Source organism: Phacochoerus africanus, chromosome 3, assembly GCF_016906955.1.
Source record: "Phacochoerus africanus isolate WHEZ1 chromosome 3, ROS_Pafr_v1, whole genome shotgun sequence".
In the NCBI taxonomy this organism is placed as follows: domain Eukaryota; kingdom Metazoa; phylum Chordata; class Mammalia; order Artiodactyla; family Suidae; genus Phacochoerus; species Phacochoerus africanus.
Genome location: NC_062546.1, coordinates 78,981,904 through 78,999,318, shown reverse-complemented (window position 1 = coordinate 78,999,318; position 17,415 = coordinate 78,981,904). Strand labels below are relative to the sequence as shown.

The window sequence follows — 17,415 nt, the reverse complement described above, 5'->3', positions numbered from 1 at the left end:
AGTCCATGCTCCTGGGGTAGAAAAATTAATACTGCAAAAATGGCTATACTACCCAAAGCAATCTACACATTCAATGCAATTACCCATGGAATTTTTCACAGAACTAGAACAAACAATCCAAAAATTATATGGAACCACAAAAGACCCAGAATTGCCAAAGCAATATTGAAGAACAAAAACCAAGGAGGAGGCATCACTCTCCCAGACTTCAAGCAATATTACAAAGCCACAGTCATCAAGACAGTGTGGTACTGGTACCAAAACAGACATATAGACCAATGAAACAGAATAGAGAACCCAGAAATAAACCCAGACAACTTTGGTCAATTAATCTTTGACAAAGGATGCCAGAGCATACAATGGGAAAAAGACAGTCTTTTCAGCAAGCATTGCTGGGAAACTTGGATAGCTGCATGGAAATCAGTGAAACTAGAACATGCCGTCACACCCTGCACGAAAATAAACTCAAAATGGCTGAAAGACTTAAATATAAGACAAGACACCATCAAACTCTTGGAAGAGAACATAGGCAAAACATTCTCTGACATCAACCTTATGAATATTTTCTCAGGTCAGTCTCCCAAAGCAACAGAAATAAAAGCAAAAATAAACCAATGGGACCTAATCAAACTGACATGCTTCTGCACAGCAAAGGAAACCAAAAAGAAAACAAAAAGACAACTTACAGAATGGGAGAAAATAGTTTCAAATGATGCAGCTGACAAGGGCTTAATCTCTACAATATGCAAGCAGTTTAACATCAAAAAATCTAAGAATCCAATGGAAAAATGGGCAAAACACCTGAATAGACATTTTTCCAAGGAAGATGTACAGATGGCCAACAAGCACTTGAAACAATGCTCAACATTCCTGATTATTAGGGAAATATAAATCAAAACTACCACAGGATACCACCTCACACCAGTCAGAATGGCCATCATTAAGAAGTCCACAATTAACAGGTGCTGGAGGGGTTGTGGAGAAAAGGGAACCCTCCTGCACGGTTGGTGGGAATGTAAGCTGGTACAACCACTGTGGAGATCAGTATGGAGGTACCTTAGAAATTTATACATAGAACTACCATGTGACCCAGCAATCTCACTCTTGGGCATATATCCGGACAAAACTTTCCTTAAAAAGACACATGCACCTGCATGTTCATTGCAGCTCTATTCACAATAGCCAAGACTGGAAACAACCCAAATGTCCATCAACAGATGATTGGATTAAGAAGATGTGGTATCTATACACAATGGAATACTAAGCCATAAAAAGAAAGAAATATTGCCATTTGCAGCAACTGGATGAAACTAGAGACTCTCAACTAAGTGAATTAGGTCAAAAAGAGATAAATACCATATGATATCACTTCTATCTGCAATCTAATATATAGCACAAACGAACCTTTCCACAGAAAAGAAAATCATGGACTTGCAAAATAGACTTGTTGCCAAGTGAGAGGGAAGGAAGACAGGTGGTTGGGGAGCTTGGGGTTAATAGATACAAACTGTTGCCTTTGGAATGGATTAGCAATGATATCTTGCTGTGTAGCACTTGGAGCTCTGTCTAGTCACTTATGACGGAGCATGATAATGTGCGAAAATAGAGTGTGTGCATGTATGTGTAACTGGGTCACCATGCTGTACAGTAGAAAAAAAATTGTATTGGGGAAATAACTAGCAGTAAACATAATAATAATAATAATAATAATAATAATAATAATAATAAAAGAAAAAAGTTTAATTAAAACTGAAAAACTTTGCTTTCTAAGAGATAATCTTAAGAGAAGAACCACAGAGACTGTGATCATATATTTGCAAATCACAAGTCTAAAAAAGAACTTATATTCAGAATATATGCAGGACTCTGTAAAAATTATATGAAAACAACCTGTCTTACCTATGGCTACTGTAACAAAATAATGGCTTAAACAACTAATATTTATTTAGAACCATTCTTGAAGTCTAAGATCAAGGAACCTACAGATTGGTGTCTGGTGAAGGCATGCTTCTTGGATTGTAGATACTTTCTCACAGTGTGCTCTTTCTTCCTTTTCTCATAAGGACACTAATCTCATAATGAGAGTCCCAGTCTCATGACCTCATCTAAACCTAATTACTTCCCAAGGTCCCCAATTCCAAATGCCATCATACTGGGGGCTGGGGCTTCAACATACAGATTTTTGGAAGATAGAAACATTTGATCCCTGACATAATCCAATTAAAAAATGAGTGAAAGATTTAAATAGACATTTTACCAAAGAAGATGTAGAAATGGAAAATAAAAACATGAAAAGATGTTCAATGTCTTTAGTAATTAGGAAAATGTAAATCAAAAATACAATATAGGAGTTCCCATCATGGCACAGTAGGTTAAGATTCTGACTATACCTGCTGAGTAGCATTGAGAACTATGTCTATGTACTCATATTGTGACAGAACAAAGGGTGGGGAAAAAATGTATACATGTAAGAGTAACTTGATCCCCATGCTGTACAGTGGGAAAAAAATAAATTAAAAAAAAAAAAGAAGTGGTACATATACACAATGGAATAGTACTCAGCCATAAAAAAGGACAAAATAAGGCCATGTGCAGCAACATGGAGGCAACTAGATGTTCTCATACTAAGTGAAGTAAGTTAGAAAGAGCAAGATAAATACCATATGATATCACATATATGTGGAATATGAAATATGGCACAAATGATCCTATCTACAAAACAGAAACTGATCCTGGACATGGAGAGAAGACTTGTGGTTGCCAGGGAGAGTCAGGATGCAGTGAGCTGAATGGGGATTTGGGAGTTAGTAGGTGTACACTGCTCCATTTGGAAAGGATAAGCAATGGGGGTCCTAGTGTACAGCACTGGGCATGATCTCCAAACTCCCAGGGATAGAACATGATGGAAGTTAGTATTAAAAAAAAAAAGAATGCACATGTGTATATGGCTGGGTCACTTTGTTGTACAACAGATGTTGAAGTACCATTGTAGATCAAAGATATATTAATTAAAAAAAAAAAAAATTCTTAAACAGAAAAAAAAAAAAAAGATTCTGACTATAGTAGCTTGTGTTGCTGCGGAGGCCCAGGTTTGATCCCCATCCCGCACAGTAGATTAAAGGATTCAATGTTGCTGTGCCTTGGTTCGGTCATAGCTGTGGCTTGGATTCAATCCCTGCCACAAGAAGTTCCATATGCCATGGGTGCAACCCTAAAATTAAAAAAAAATTGGAGTTCCCTTTGTGACTTAGTGGGTTAAGAACCTGACATAGTGTCCATGAGGATTCAGGTTTGATCCCTGGCCTTGCTCAGTGTGTTAAGGATCTAGCATTGCCACAAGCTGCAGCATAGGTCTTAGGTGCAGTTCGGATTCCACATTGCTGTGGGTCTCAGTTGCAGCTTCCATTCGACCCCTAGCCTGGAACTTCCATATGCTACAGGTGTGGCTATAAAAAGAAAAAAAGAAATTACAATGTTATTACCACTATACCCCTATAAAAATTATTAAAATTAAGCAACAAAATTTTCAGAGCCACTAGAAAGCCCACACATAAGAAATAAGGGGCTAAGGGAGAGCTCTCACTGTGGTGCAGTTGAATGGGTGGCATCTCTGGGGTGCTGGGGCATACTTCAATCCTCGACCTGGCACAGTAGGTTAAAGAATTTGGCATTGCCACAGCTACAGTGTAGATTGCAACTGTGACCTGGATCTGATCTCTGGCCTGGAAATTCCGTATCCCGCAGAGTGGTCAAAAAAGAATAAAAAAGAAAGTCCCATACATTGTTGATGAAATGAAAAATGGTATGGCCATTTTGGAAAACAGTTTGACAGTGTCTTATAAAATTTATACTTATATATAACCCAACAATTCCCCTCCTACTTATTTACCCCCCCAAAATGAAAATTTATATTTACATAAGAACCTATATATCAGCTTTATTTAAAATCACCAAAATGTGGAAATAACTCAAATGTCCTTCAGCAGAAGAATGGATAAACAAAATATGCTATATCCATGTGATGGAATATGACATAGCAGCCAAAGTATGAAATGTTGATATGTGTAGCAACATGGATGTACCTCAAAGGCACTTTGCTATAGAAGTTATACGCTGTGTAATATCATTTTTAGAACATTCTGGGTGACAGTATCAAAACTGTAGGGACAGAGAGTAGATCAGTGTTTTCCAGAGATTAAAATCGGGGGGTAGGTGTTGACTCCAAAAGCGCAGAACAAGAACACTTTTTTTCTTTTTATGATAGAATTGTTCTGTCTCATGGTTTTGGTAATGGACACAAGGCTCTATGCATTTGAAAAAATCCATAGAACTGATAGCACAAAGAGAGAATTTTACTGTATGTAAATTAAAAGTTAAGGGTGATGATAAATAATGAAATAAAAATAACTTGGCAATGTTTTATGCAAGGACTTTAATGAAGTTCACATTCCTTGACTTTGTTTTTCCATTTCTAGACATTTATTCTTAGGAAAGCAATCAATGATATGGTCAAAAATATTCTTTGCAATATGTGTATCACACAGAAATTGAAAACATCTTAATTGTGCAATTAAAATGAGGTAGTTAAATAAATCATAATATATTCTCCACTTAAAAGGCATTAAAATTATGTTCCTAAAGGTTAATTTCAGAGAGAAAGGATCATTCTTTACTGGTATATTGTCAGTTTACTGACTTCCCCAGTTTATCTTCAAAATACTGGTTTTCAAATATTTGAAAACTTAGCAATTTAAAGCACTTTCTAAAGGTATACCACATATTTCAAGCTGGTTCATATCCTTTTCCAAATCACTAGATATGTATCTAGGTAGGTAGATAGATGAAATGAGGAATATTATTTCTGCCTTTATAATTATTTCAGTTCTCCTTATTTTTTCCAGCTAAGACAAAATCAGAATGGAGAAAAAAATAGATAGTATCTTTGACTCAGATCATTTTTCTATTTGGTATGCCTTTTATCCCCATTTTCACCAGTAATAAAAAGCCACATTATATATAAGTGGCACTTTGCAATTTCCAAAGTATATTTTACATTAGCCTCTTTGATGTGTCTTCAGATGTGATAATATAATCAGGGATGATGGTAATGCCCCACTGCCCTTACACAAGGCATCTGAACCTAAAAAAGCTTCACAACTTTCCAGGGTCACATTCTGGTAAGCATTCAAGGCAGAACTCCAATCCAGATATCATAACTCCTCATCAAATATTCTGGCCATTATAATGCATTGTTTACTTACTCCAAGATATTCCCTTTTGAAGAAGCATGTCTTGCATTACAAATGTCGTTTATTCCATCATTGTCATTCTGGATTCATCTTTTAAAAATTATAGAGCATCTCTGTCTAAAATTATCACGAGAAACCAGGTTTCCACACTAAGCAGATGGCCTCAAATTGTGTTTTGAGGAACATCGGTGTGCTTTTCTTTCAGTATCTGTCTCTGTGCCTTCTTGAACAGGACCTCCCTGCCTGCTCACCACGTTTCTGAGCTATCCACTGTGTCCAAAAAAAATTAAGATTATTATACCTCAAATGCAAACAGAGAAATTCAGTGCCTAAAAATGAAATTTTGAAGCTCTTTTCAAAGATGATAATCCTGAAAACAAGTTTTCACCACAAGAACCAGACATATTGGAGAGAAGTGTTTTGTAAATTCCAAATAGCTCCCTCAAGATATCAAGATGAGAGGCCAGAAGGCTCAGTTTTAACATAAGCCAATATCCTTCACTGGCCAGTTTCCTGCATCAGAAAGGAGGAATCTAGAGAGGATGTTGAGAAAAGTACATGAACATGACAGCCCTTGGCCGCCTTTCTTTCTGCAGATAAAAATCCAAGGCTATGAAAATGAAACATTTCCTCATTTCAGATAGGCTAAAAGGAAAGCAAAAACAGAGGAACCGGTGCCTGGTTCCCTGATTTGAGCCTGCAGGAAGAGACTGTGCACACAGGGTTTCCTGTACCCCAGCATAAATACATGGGGCTGTAATAGTGAGACAGTGCTGTGCTGGGTTTTGGTCCAGAGTGGGTCTGAGCTAGCTGCTCACCACCCTCTAAACCTGCTCTACACAGTTTATAACATGGGACCATCCTGAAATCATACCTCAGTGTGGGATGTGGAAGTGTTGACTGCCCAAGGAAAGTGCAGTGAGCTTGCAGTCAGATAGAAGTGAATAGAAAGTGCATGGATTAGAAAATTGAAAGCTGTGATGGGACTCTAAAAATGAGCGGTAGATGTAGGTGCACCTTCAAAGACTAGGGAATGATACAGAAAGGCCAAGTAGATGGAAGTAGCCCTATGGGGAACCAGAAAGCTTCAAAGGAAAATATGTGACCTTGATGGACATTCCTCTTACCCTTGTCTGCCACCCAAAGGGAAGGAAAGAAAGGAGAGAGAGAAACATTGAAAACTGAGACCGAGGTAACTGAAAAGATTGTTTTATCACAAGGTGTTCAGTTACTTTAAAAGGATGTATTTCTGTCTGCCACCCATTCCCCATCTCCCATCTGACCCCAGCTACCAACCAGAAATCAGGGCTTGTGAATAATGCCACTTTTATGAAAAAAAAAAAAAAGTGATTTTCAAGGTCATGTTTTGATAGGTGTCCAAAAACAGAAGTACATAAATAGTTATTTTTCCCCAAACCTGAGTCATAATGAGTAATTTTCAAGGCCTTTACACACATAAAAATAGTGGTTACTTTGCCCCAGAATGTGTAACTGAGACCAAGAAAATGTGATGTTTCAGCCCTAAAACATTTTGTTAGATTTTTATGTGGGTTTTTTTAAGCAATTGTAGCTTGCACATAAATCGTATACTGTGTCTGCCCTTTTGCATTTTCTCTCACCCTGAGTAACACATCAGATTCATGAGCTAAAGGAGTTGGGATGCTTTACACTTGACCGATTCTCTACAAGATCGGGTTTTGTGTAGCCAGGTACATAAATTGTCCTGACAGTGAGTAGATGATATGTGTGTCAATGAAGCATTGTGTTGAAGAAATGGGCTCTAGAGCTGGGTTGCCCAAGTCCAAATTCAGGCTTCAGCATTTTATTTGCTTTTGACTTTGAGCATATAATTTTAATTTACTTGAGACTCAGTAATCTCATCTATGTAATGAACATACTGTTAGTTTTTACCTCATAGTATTGTGACATCTAAATGAGTTGATACGTGCAGTTGATACATGCAGTAATAACTAACATCTACTATGTACATATATACTATTACTGATGCCTTAAGGATTAAATGAGTTAATAGATGCTTGTAAGATGTAATATTAGGCTGGGTACTTTCTAAGTGATCCAGGTGTTAGCTGCTGTTATTATATTCTTGGATGCTGAAGAACTTGATATAACTTCTGAATTAGGCCTCAGAACAAACAGCTCATCTGCTATTAGATGCAATTACAGCTAAATTCTGGCCTTTGTAAATATGTTGGAAATATTATTTTCTTATTTTTAGCTATTCTTATTTCTTACCTAAAGTATTTTCCTTTTAACATTTGTTTTGGTCTCCCCTATGTTTGGTCTCCCCGGTGTATATCAACAGCTCTTTTTTTTTCTTTTATTTGCTATTAGAGTTATTATTTTTCACTTTATGAGCATCCTTACATCATTATTATATTTTTTGTGTGTTTGTGTCATTTATCTAATCATACATTATACTGATCTGGCTGAATGTCCATGCTTTCCTGTTCCTATTTGGTCTTGCTTCCTATCTTATTCTTCCATCTCTCCATTCTGAACTTTCTCTCATCTGCTTATCTTTTCCATTTTTGGAGCATATTGCCCTATTCTGCCTCATCTTGTGATGCATTTCCTAGGTAATTAAGCTGCTCACTCTTCAGGGCTTTCTCTTTCCAATACTAAATTTACTGACTAGCTGGCAATGAATTGTACACAATCCCTTCTTTATGGTTTAGCGTCAGCTAAAAGTAATATAATAAGAAAGACATTTGTGAGATATGAACCAGGGTACAATACAGCAAAATGGTTAAAAATTTAGCTTGTAATGTCTAGCAGGTATGTTTTCCAATTCCAGCTCAGACACATAAGCCATGTGACTCAAGCAAGTGCTTTTAATTTCTTTGTACCTCAGATGTGACAATAGTGCCTAAGTAATGCTGTCAATATGAATATTTAGTAATCAATGTGATTTACACGGAATATCAGTCACTCTGTGCTCTCCAAAATATCAGATGCTGATGTTATTTATTGCAGTTGTTTTTGTTATTATGAAAATGATAACCCAACATCAGGTTTCTTTATTTGCCTTCCTATATGTTTAAACTAGATAGACAAATTAGCTTCAAATTTTAAAATTATCAGGCAGAAACATTAATTGCATTGTTGGCATTGCATTACTGCACATAGCTTCTGTTTAGCCCTTAGCTTTGTTTCATATTTTATTGGTTTGAAATATAAACATTCCCTCAGCAGATTAGGGTCCCAGTCCAGAAGTGACCAGGGGCTACTTATCTTTATGGAGATAACATTTAAATTTAAAAAGTGGAATTAAGTGCATGTGAATTCCAGTAAATTTCCTATGTACCATCCGTTGACATCTTACTCAGCTCTTGGCAAGGATTTAATCAACATTTATTGGCATTCTTTTCTGAGATTTAAATAGGACATAAAATTTTATGACATGTAGAGTATTTTGATAAATGTTTTATTATTTTCCATAGACAGTGTAAGAGTATACGAGAAGAAATATCAATAAAGTACCCAAATTGCATTCTTTTTGGAAGAATAAGGTTGTTTGAAGTTTGTTGTTGATATGTGTTTAAAATCAGATTTGTAGATATCTGGATTTCTCTTTCTGCTTTGTTTATATTCTTTTCTTGTTTTGGACACTTATAGTATCGGTCAGAAAACTAGGAATTATAACTGTTTGTTCTAGTATTATAAAAGAGAGGTGGTAGCTCATAATATTAAAATTTAGTTCCTTAGGATTATAACAGAAATGCCACAGGATATAGGATATAGCATAGCTATGACTTAAACACTAGTTTGTTGTGGAAAGCCCAAAGTCTGAAAGCTACATTAGCGTTAAATTTACATGATTGCTTGACTAGTAGCAATAGAGAGTCTGCCATGAGCTATTTATACTTTAAGTAGCATATACATTTAAACCATTTTTTAGGAAACATTTTTTAGGAAATCTTGAGCTTATTCATATGTTGAAGAATCTCTCTGGAGATTCCCCCTGTGTCGCAATGGGTTAAGAATCCAACTGCAGCAGCTAGAATTGCTGCAGAGGCTTGGCTTGGATCCCAATGCCAGCACACTGGGTTAAATGATCCAGCATTGCTGCAGCTGTGGTGTAGGTTGCAGCTGTGGCCTAGGTCCAGCTGTGGCTCAGATTCAATCCCTGGCCTGGGAACTTACATATGCCATGGGTACAGGGACTAAAAAAAAAAAAAATAATAATAATCCTTCTCTCAGATGGACCTAGAGATTATCATACTAAGTGAAGTAAGTTAGAGAAAGACAAACTGTTTGAAAAGTTTTATATGGATTCTAAAAAATGATACAAATGACCTTATTTACAAAACAGAAACAGATTCACAGCCATAGAAAACACAATTATGATTATCAAAGGGGAAAATGCAGGGAAAGGGATAAATTAGGATTTTGGATTAACAGATACACACTACTATAATGGAAAATTGATAAATGACAAGGACCTACAGTATAGCACAGGGAGCTATATTCAATATCTTGTAAAAACCTATAATCGAAAGAATATGAGAAAAAAATAATGTGTATCTATATGTATACACACACACATATATATAATTGAATCACTTTACTGTACATCTAAAACTAACACAACACTGTCAATAAATTATACTTTTTAATTTTTTTCCACTGTACAGCATGGGGACCAATTTACACATACATGTATACATACTTTTTCCTCCCATTGTTGTGTTGCAATGTAAGTATCTAGACATGGTTCTCAATGCTACACAGCCACTATGGAGAACAGTATGGAGGTACCTGAAAAATCTATACATAGGACTACCATATGACCCGGAAGTCCCACTCTTGGGCATATATCCAGACGAAACTTTCCTTAAAAAAACACATGCACCCGCATGTTCATTGCAGCACTATTCACAATAGCCAAGACATGGAAACAACCCAAATGTCCATTGACAGATGATTGGATTAGGAACATGTGGTATATATACACAATGGAATACTACTCAGCCATAAAAAATAATTAAATAATGCCATTTGCAACAACATGGATGGAACTAGAGACTCTCATACTAAATGAAATAAGTCAGAAAGAGAAAGACAAATACCATATGATATCACTAATAAATTATACTTTTAAAAAAAGAATTTTTCTTTCTTCATCTAAGAACTGTTGTTTTTAGCCATGAATGGGCAAGCATGAGAACAGTAGTTTGAATTATAGCCAAGACCAGTCTTCCGGTCATCTATGCCAAGGTCTCCAGAATCACAAACAAGCAAAATCGAGTGATGAATATGATCCTGGAATTCCACTCCTAGATATATACTGAAAATAACTGAAAACAGGTACTCAAACAAGGGCATGTATAAGCAAGTTCATAGCAGCACTATTCACAGTAGCCAAATGGTGCTCATCAACAGATGAATGGATAAACAATTCATGATATATGCATACAATGGAGTATTATTCCATCCTAAAGTGGAGTGAAGTAGTGATATAGGTTACAACATAAATAAGCCTCCAGAATATTATGCTAAGTGAAAGAAGTCTGATGCAAAAGCTTACAACATCTGATTCCATCAACACAAAATATTTAGAATAAGTAATTCTGTAGAGATAGAATATTAATTGGTGGCTGCCAGGGTCTTAGGGAAGAGATAATTGGGAGTAATTGTTTAATGCGTAAAGGGTTTTATGTTGGAATAATGAAATATTTTGAAACTAGATAGAAGTGGTAGTTGCAAAAACCTCCCTGATTTACTAAATGCCACTGACGTGTTCACTCAAAAATGGTTAATTTTATGTCATGTGGATTTCACCATATTAAATTATTAATAAATACTGAATGACAAGATTGGAGTAGCACCATATCCCATATTTCCAGAATCACAACTGCTTTATTTTAAATCAGTCTATTCCATGAGGAGAGTATGTGAAGTTTGTCATTATTGATCCCAGGGAGTCCTGATGAAGACTGGGGGTATTTTAGAGTCTTCTTGAAAGATGAACTCAATTTTCTTCTTAAGTATGTTCAATTTTATTATGATATTAGATTATAAGAACTTGTGAAAATCACTTATAGTGACTAAGTTTCTGTCCCACGTGCTGCTTTATTTTCCACGCTTGCCTGAGATTTCAGTTGGTCTCATTGATCCAACCACAAAAATGAAATCAGGAAAGTAAAAATGCTCCTCTTTTGAAATAGGTTCTCTCTGGGCAATGGGAAGATAATTATATCAATGTAAGTGGGTAGATGAGGTTATTCATGATCAAGGGCTTTATTTTTGGCTTTTCGGTGAGCCACATATAAAGAAATTAATCTGGATAATTATAAACAACAGTCTTTATATATTATGTGAACCAGTCTTTGAGGTTGTTGGTAGTTATATGTATATACATATATGTATACATATGTATGTGTGTGTATATACGCACACACACACACAGGGTAAAGCAAATGCTTTCCATCATTATGGCAAAAATATCTAGATTTTTTAGGTCAGGAATGCCATTAGGTTTTGTGGTATACATCTTTGCAAACAACACCTTTTAAGGTCCCTCTATATTGAGTCTTCCCTTGCTGTTGGACACCCTGCTATATATGTTGCATAAGAGATTTCTAACCTTCAGACTCTCCCTGAAAATTGTTATTATTTCATTATTGCACGTGAAGTTCAATGAAATTAATTGATATACTCAAGAGGATATGTAGTGCTAGGATTCACCTTCAGACACTTAACCTCTGTCCTGTTTGGCCACCTGTGATGAGGAGCCTTTCATTATGTAGCTTTTCTTTGGCAAGATTTCTTATGAAATAGGTCACACACTAATGTTGCAGAGTCTGCTTATGACTCTTAGTTTGGCTTCCCTAAAGAAGGACTCATCTGTTTGCTCACATTTCTGAATTGGCACATATAGAGTAGCTAGCAAAGTGTTGGTGGGGGTTTTGACATTCACTGCAAGGTAGACCTGGGTATATCTGTTTGTGGGAAAGCTTAGGTTTTAAAAGGCATCTCAGCCTCAGAAGTGAGTATTAAGGGTCCTGAATGATAGATGACTCGGGAGGATGTTAAATTTGGGTCATGAGGAGTTCCCACTGTGGCTCAGCAGGTTAAGAACATGGCGTAGTGTCCATGAGGATGCAAGTTCAATCCCTGGCCTCGCTCAGTGGCTTAAGGATCTGGCATTGCCTCAAGCTGTGGCCCGGGTCTGGGATGAGGCTTGGATCCAGTGTTACCATGGCTATGGCACAGACCTGCAGCTGCAGCTCAGATTCAGCCCCTATCCTGGGAACTTTCATATGCTGCTGGTGTGGCCATTAAAAGAAAAAATTGGGTCTTGGGAAGCCCAATCATTTGGGAATTTAAGGTGAGCAGAAATAGAAAAAACATGGTATGTCAGAGTTATTCAGAATATGATATCAAATAATTCTTCCAATATGAGTTCTCTCTTCTCCTCATGCAGTTTCAGTACTGTCTTCCACATACCTTCTATTTTCCTATCATTATACCTTTGTTGACACTTGCATTGCCTGACATGACCTCCCTGATTACCACCTTTCTTGTTCTCCTTGTGGAAAGCCTGCTACTATCAGGCTAGTTTTTCCTCAGAGATCCTTCTCCTCCTTATATCATTACAGTCTTCACTCAAACATACGTTTGCAACTTGACATTTACTTTTAGACTAGGTTTTATCTTTATGTATTTATAGCTCATCTCTGTTATTAATCATGAGCTCTAGGGGAATAAATCATAGCATTTTTATTTATATTTATCTCGTATAGTCCTTGGACAGGGTGTGTGCTTATCAAACAGTAGTTGATGATTTTGTAAATCTTGAAGGCAGGATTTTCTCAAAACATATTAATAAAAAATTCTATTTCTGGGAGAGATGCTCCTCCCAAAAGGATGGCCATTGGCCAATTAGGGTTGAAAAACATTCCATAACCATTTCCATCTGAGGATGTTTACATGGCAACTAGAATTTTCAGCAGTCACTACTGTCCAGTAGTGAGACCGGGTTTACTATTTTAATCCAATATTTCTCAGCTTTCCCCCCATTTTTCAAAATAAGATTGCTTCCAATATCTCTTATTCCTCAAAATCTTCTTTGTAAGACACAGCTTTAAATTTTTGTGTGTACAAAATTATGCTTGTAATTTATAATATACGTAAATGTGGAAATTGAATATTTTGGTTAGATGTAGGTTGTATGTTTTCTTTGACCTTCCCACTTCTGTATTTAGGCAAGCACTCCCCCTAAGCTGTGTCAGTGTGTGTGTGTGTGTGTGTGTGTGTGTGTGTGTGTGTGTCTGTCTGTCTGTCTGTCTGCATGCATATTTGCATGTCCATATCCAGTGTCAACTCAACCTGAAAATAGATTGAGACTGAAAAGAGTGATTGGAACAGATCTTTCAGCTTGAGCATCTGCTAGAATCTCTATTACTTCCCATAATATGCTTGAAAAGTTTTATTTGTACCTCAGGGGCGATGAGCCTGGCCTCATTTACAAATATGAATGTGGATATTAGGAGGGCACTAGCCTCTTCTGCAGGCAGTTTTGTTTACTCTCAGCTTGTTTTGTTCACTTCCTCTGAAGAGGAATATCCATCTCTCAGAATGAGACACAATATGGTTAATGCAGAAACCAGAAGTGTTGGTATTTGAAGATTTCCAATGGCTTCCCAACTCAGGCCCATATGACTCTGAGCACATTTTCCTTCTAGAGCCACTGACTTCTTATCTACAAAGTAAGATGGGTCACACCTTCCTCTAAGAGCATCTTAGGAGAACAGTGCCTAGCACAAAAGAGATGCTGAGTAAATGTTAGTCCCTATTTGCAGTTGTTTAATGTGTCAGACATAATACGACAGAATTCAATAGTCCTAAAGTCACATGGATAAAACTGCCTCTCTCCTGTGGTTGCCATTCCACCTTTCATGTTGTTGCTTCAAACCATAAATAGGCATCACTCCTCTTCATGTATTCTGTTTTTATGAAGTAACTGTGAATGTGGAGAACAGTAAGTGTTGACTTGTTCTCTATAAAGAGGAATATTTGAATTCTAAAGATAGTGAATAAATAAGCTAAAGGAGTTTTAAAAATTCATTGTAATCATTTGAGATATCAAAAAGCAATTTAGAAATCATCACCTATGTCTTACCTTTAATTTTAAAACTCCATCCCCCATCCCCATCATATATATGAGTGTATATATTTGAGTAGTTACATATATATTTGAATAGTTTGTCACATTATATATATATTTGAGTAGTTTGTCACATTGTCTAACAGGGGAATAGATTAGGGGAGATTTAGACTTACTTTCAACTTTCGTGTCAACACGTTATACAATTTTGGCCACAGGTTCATTTCCATTGTAGTTTAGGGTTTACCACTATGCACAAACAGAATAAAAGAATGCTTGTGCGATATTCTTGCTTAAGATTATATAGTTGGAGGTGAAAACACCCAATAGACAATTAGACTGATAATTTGAGGGAGGTAGAATAGATTGCTCAACATAAATTGTGATTTTTCAGGCCAACAGACTACTCTGACTCCCATTTTGCAGAAAAACAGGTACTTGTTACATATCGTTGTCAATAGCATAGTCAGTCCTGTCTGTCTCCAGCTATCCATCCTAAATTGCTCCTGGAAGAAGGCCACTTGTCCCTGGAATGATGACAAATGGCAGTTTTGCTGCTGTAACTACCTCTCTGAATGCCAAATTATCTCCTGACAGTTTTTCTTGACATAAATATTATGAAAGGTTGAAAACAACTTTTTCTGTACACTCTTGGCTTAGACACCAGGTGAGGTCTTCTAAGCTAAACTGAAGTAACAGAGGAAGTGATGAACCTAAATATTCCTTGGACTGGCCTCAACGTAACACTCGTCAGTATCTGTCTTGATCTGGTTGATTGCAGGAGAAGATGTGTCAGGGAGTCTCTGCCCAGCATCTCCTCCTCCAGAACAGATGGCTTGTGAGATCCCCTGCCGAATGGATTGTGTGCTGAGCGAGTGGACAGAGTGGTCATCCTGCTCCCAGTCTTGTTCAAATAAAAACTCAGATGGGAAACAGACGAGGTCAAGGACGATCCTGGCATTGGCTGGAGAAGGTGAGTAATAGGAAAAGTTTCTGTTCCCTAAATCCACATGAACAGTTTGCTTTGCAAGCATGCCTTTTGTCTCAAAGCATCCAGTTTATCTCTGCTGAGTTCCCATATGGACATGCATTGTTTTAGTCCATGTACAGGCCATGACAATTGGATGAATGTTAGTTTTCATTATACTTTTTTTAGGGAAGAATACAAACCTTGGTTGATGTACATCCAGCTTCAGATATCTCATGCAGTTTGGAACATAATTGGACTATGTCTTATAAAATGAGTTCCAAATTAGGAATCAAGAGATATGGTGTCTTGACTTGGGGATGCCACTAACATTGGCAAGCAACCTGATCTGTATGTCCTTGTCTCGTATTTTGTAAGGCTGGCATGCTGTGAGAGGGAAGAAGATGTAGACTGTGAAAATAGCTTTGAAGAAGCTAAATTGTGCTATGGGGCTATAAACAGGAGACATCAGAACAAATTAGAGAAGCAGCTGTTCCTATCATTTTGAGCCATGGTCTCTGTCCCCAGATACATCCCTCATGCCTTTCAGGCCCTCCCTTGGCTTCCTCTGCTGAAAGCTCAGTTGGGATAGCAAAGTGATATGGCCATTGGCTTGAGGAACTCTTCTTAATTTTTTGGCAGTGACCATGGCATGTGGAAGTTACCAGGCCAGGGACTGAACCTGTGCCACAGCAGTGACAGTGCCGGACCTCTTAACCTGCTGAGGCACCAGGGATCTCCATTGAGGAACTCATTTTTGGATAACATTTTGTACTGTGATATGAAGAAATGGGGCCAGGGTTAAGAGGAATGAAGATTTTCATATTCTTAAAGGGAAGTTGCTTCTTCCTCTTATCTGTTACCTTTCTGGAAGGGGAAACAAGTCAATAGTATTTAATGGGGGAAAAATAACAAGAATAAGGAAACCAATATTACAAATCTTCTGGAGCATTTAGCCCACTGAATAAGACATTATAGTATGGAAGAGTAGGGAAAAAAATCAATATTTTAGATAAATACCAGTTTTTACATGGGTATAAAAATGTGAAAAAAGGATAGTAATGAAATTTGATTGTCTGAGTCACCCAAGAGTGTAATGATGCACATCTGTCTGGCCTTGCTGCCAGGGGATAACACATTGTCAGATATTATTTCAGAGTTTAAAGATGGACTCTATCCTGCCAAACTTTAAGAGAGAGTTCTGGATTTATCAAATTGCAATAAAATGCACTGCTTGAAGAAGGATGGATGTCTTAAATGGTTCTCTGATGAAAATAACACTATACTGTCTTAGGAAAGAGAGTTAATGTGTAGGTAATTGGTATATGTGGATTTGTCTTTGACTTAATATCCCTTCAAGACCATGAGCTGTAATATCTAAATGACTCATTTATTTAGGCATAATAATATTAAAATAAAGCAGATTTTCTTTTAAGTTTATCTCAGAGATACATTATGCAGAGGTGGCTGGTAGAATCAACTAGTTTCTTAAATCTAACTGGTGTGCCATCCACTTGTTATTTAGGAGAGAAGTTGCAATGTATTGTTACTCAGAAAAAAAGGACCATGACTATAGAGACAGAAGTGGGGTGCAGTGGCTCAGTCCTTTGGAAGATTATATCAAAGAGGCCATCTTTCCAGACCATTAAAATGGCAAAACCAACACAAATAAGAATGACTAACAATGGCAGCAACATGATAATAATAGCAACAGCTCTGTATTCTTTTTGATTTTGATTTTTGCAGGTGGAAAACCATGCCCTCCAAGTCAGGCCCTTCAAGAGTATCGCTCATGCAATGACCATTCCTGTATGCAGCTCTACTGGGAGACCTCACCTTGGGGCCCCTGTTCTGAAGACACATTGGTCACTGCACTTAATGCAACCATTGGCTCGAATGGAGAAGCTACGTGCGGTGTGGGCATTCAGACACGGAGGGTCTTCTGTGTCAAGAGTCATGTAGGACAAGTGGTGACAAAAAGGTATTTATCAGTAGTTTATTGAAAGTGTATAGGACTATTGCATAGTTGAGTGATTTTATAAGCATTTTTCAAGCATCAAATATGTCTC

General features: G+C 37.1%; 1 protein-coding gene across 1 annotated transcript in view; it reads left to right on the top strand.

Annotated features, from left to right (window-relative positions):
- THSD7B (thrombospondin type 1 domain containing 7B) overlaps positions 1-17,415 on the top strand; it is an 832,155-nt gene that overhangs the window by 355,498 nt on the left and 459,242 nt on the right. The window contains exons 7-8 of the mRNA XM_047772023.1: positions 15,161-15,352; positions 17,093-17,327. Of these exons, the coding sequence (XP_047627979.1) occupies positions 15,161-15,352; positions 17,093-17,327 (427 nt within the window). The remainder of the gene's footprint in view (positions 1-15,160; positions 15,353-17,092; positions 17,328-17,415) is intronic.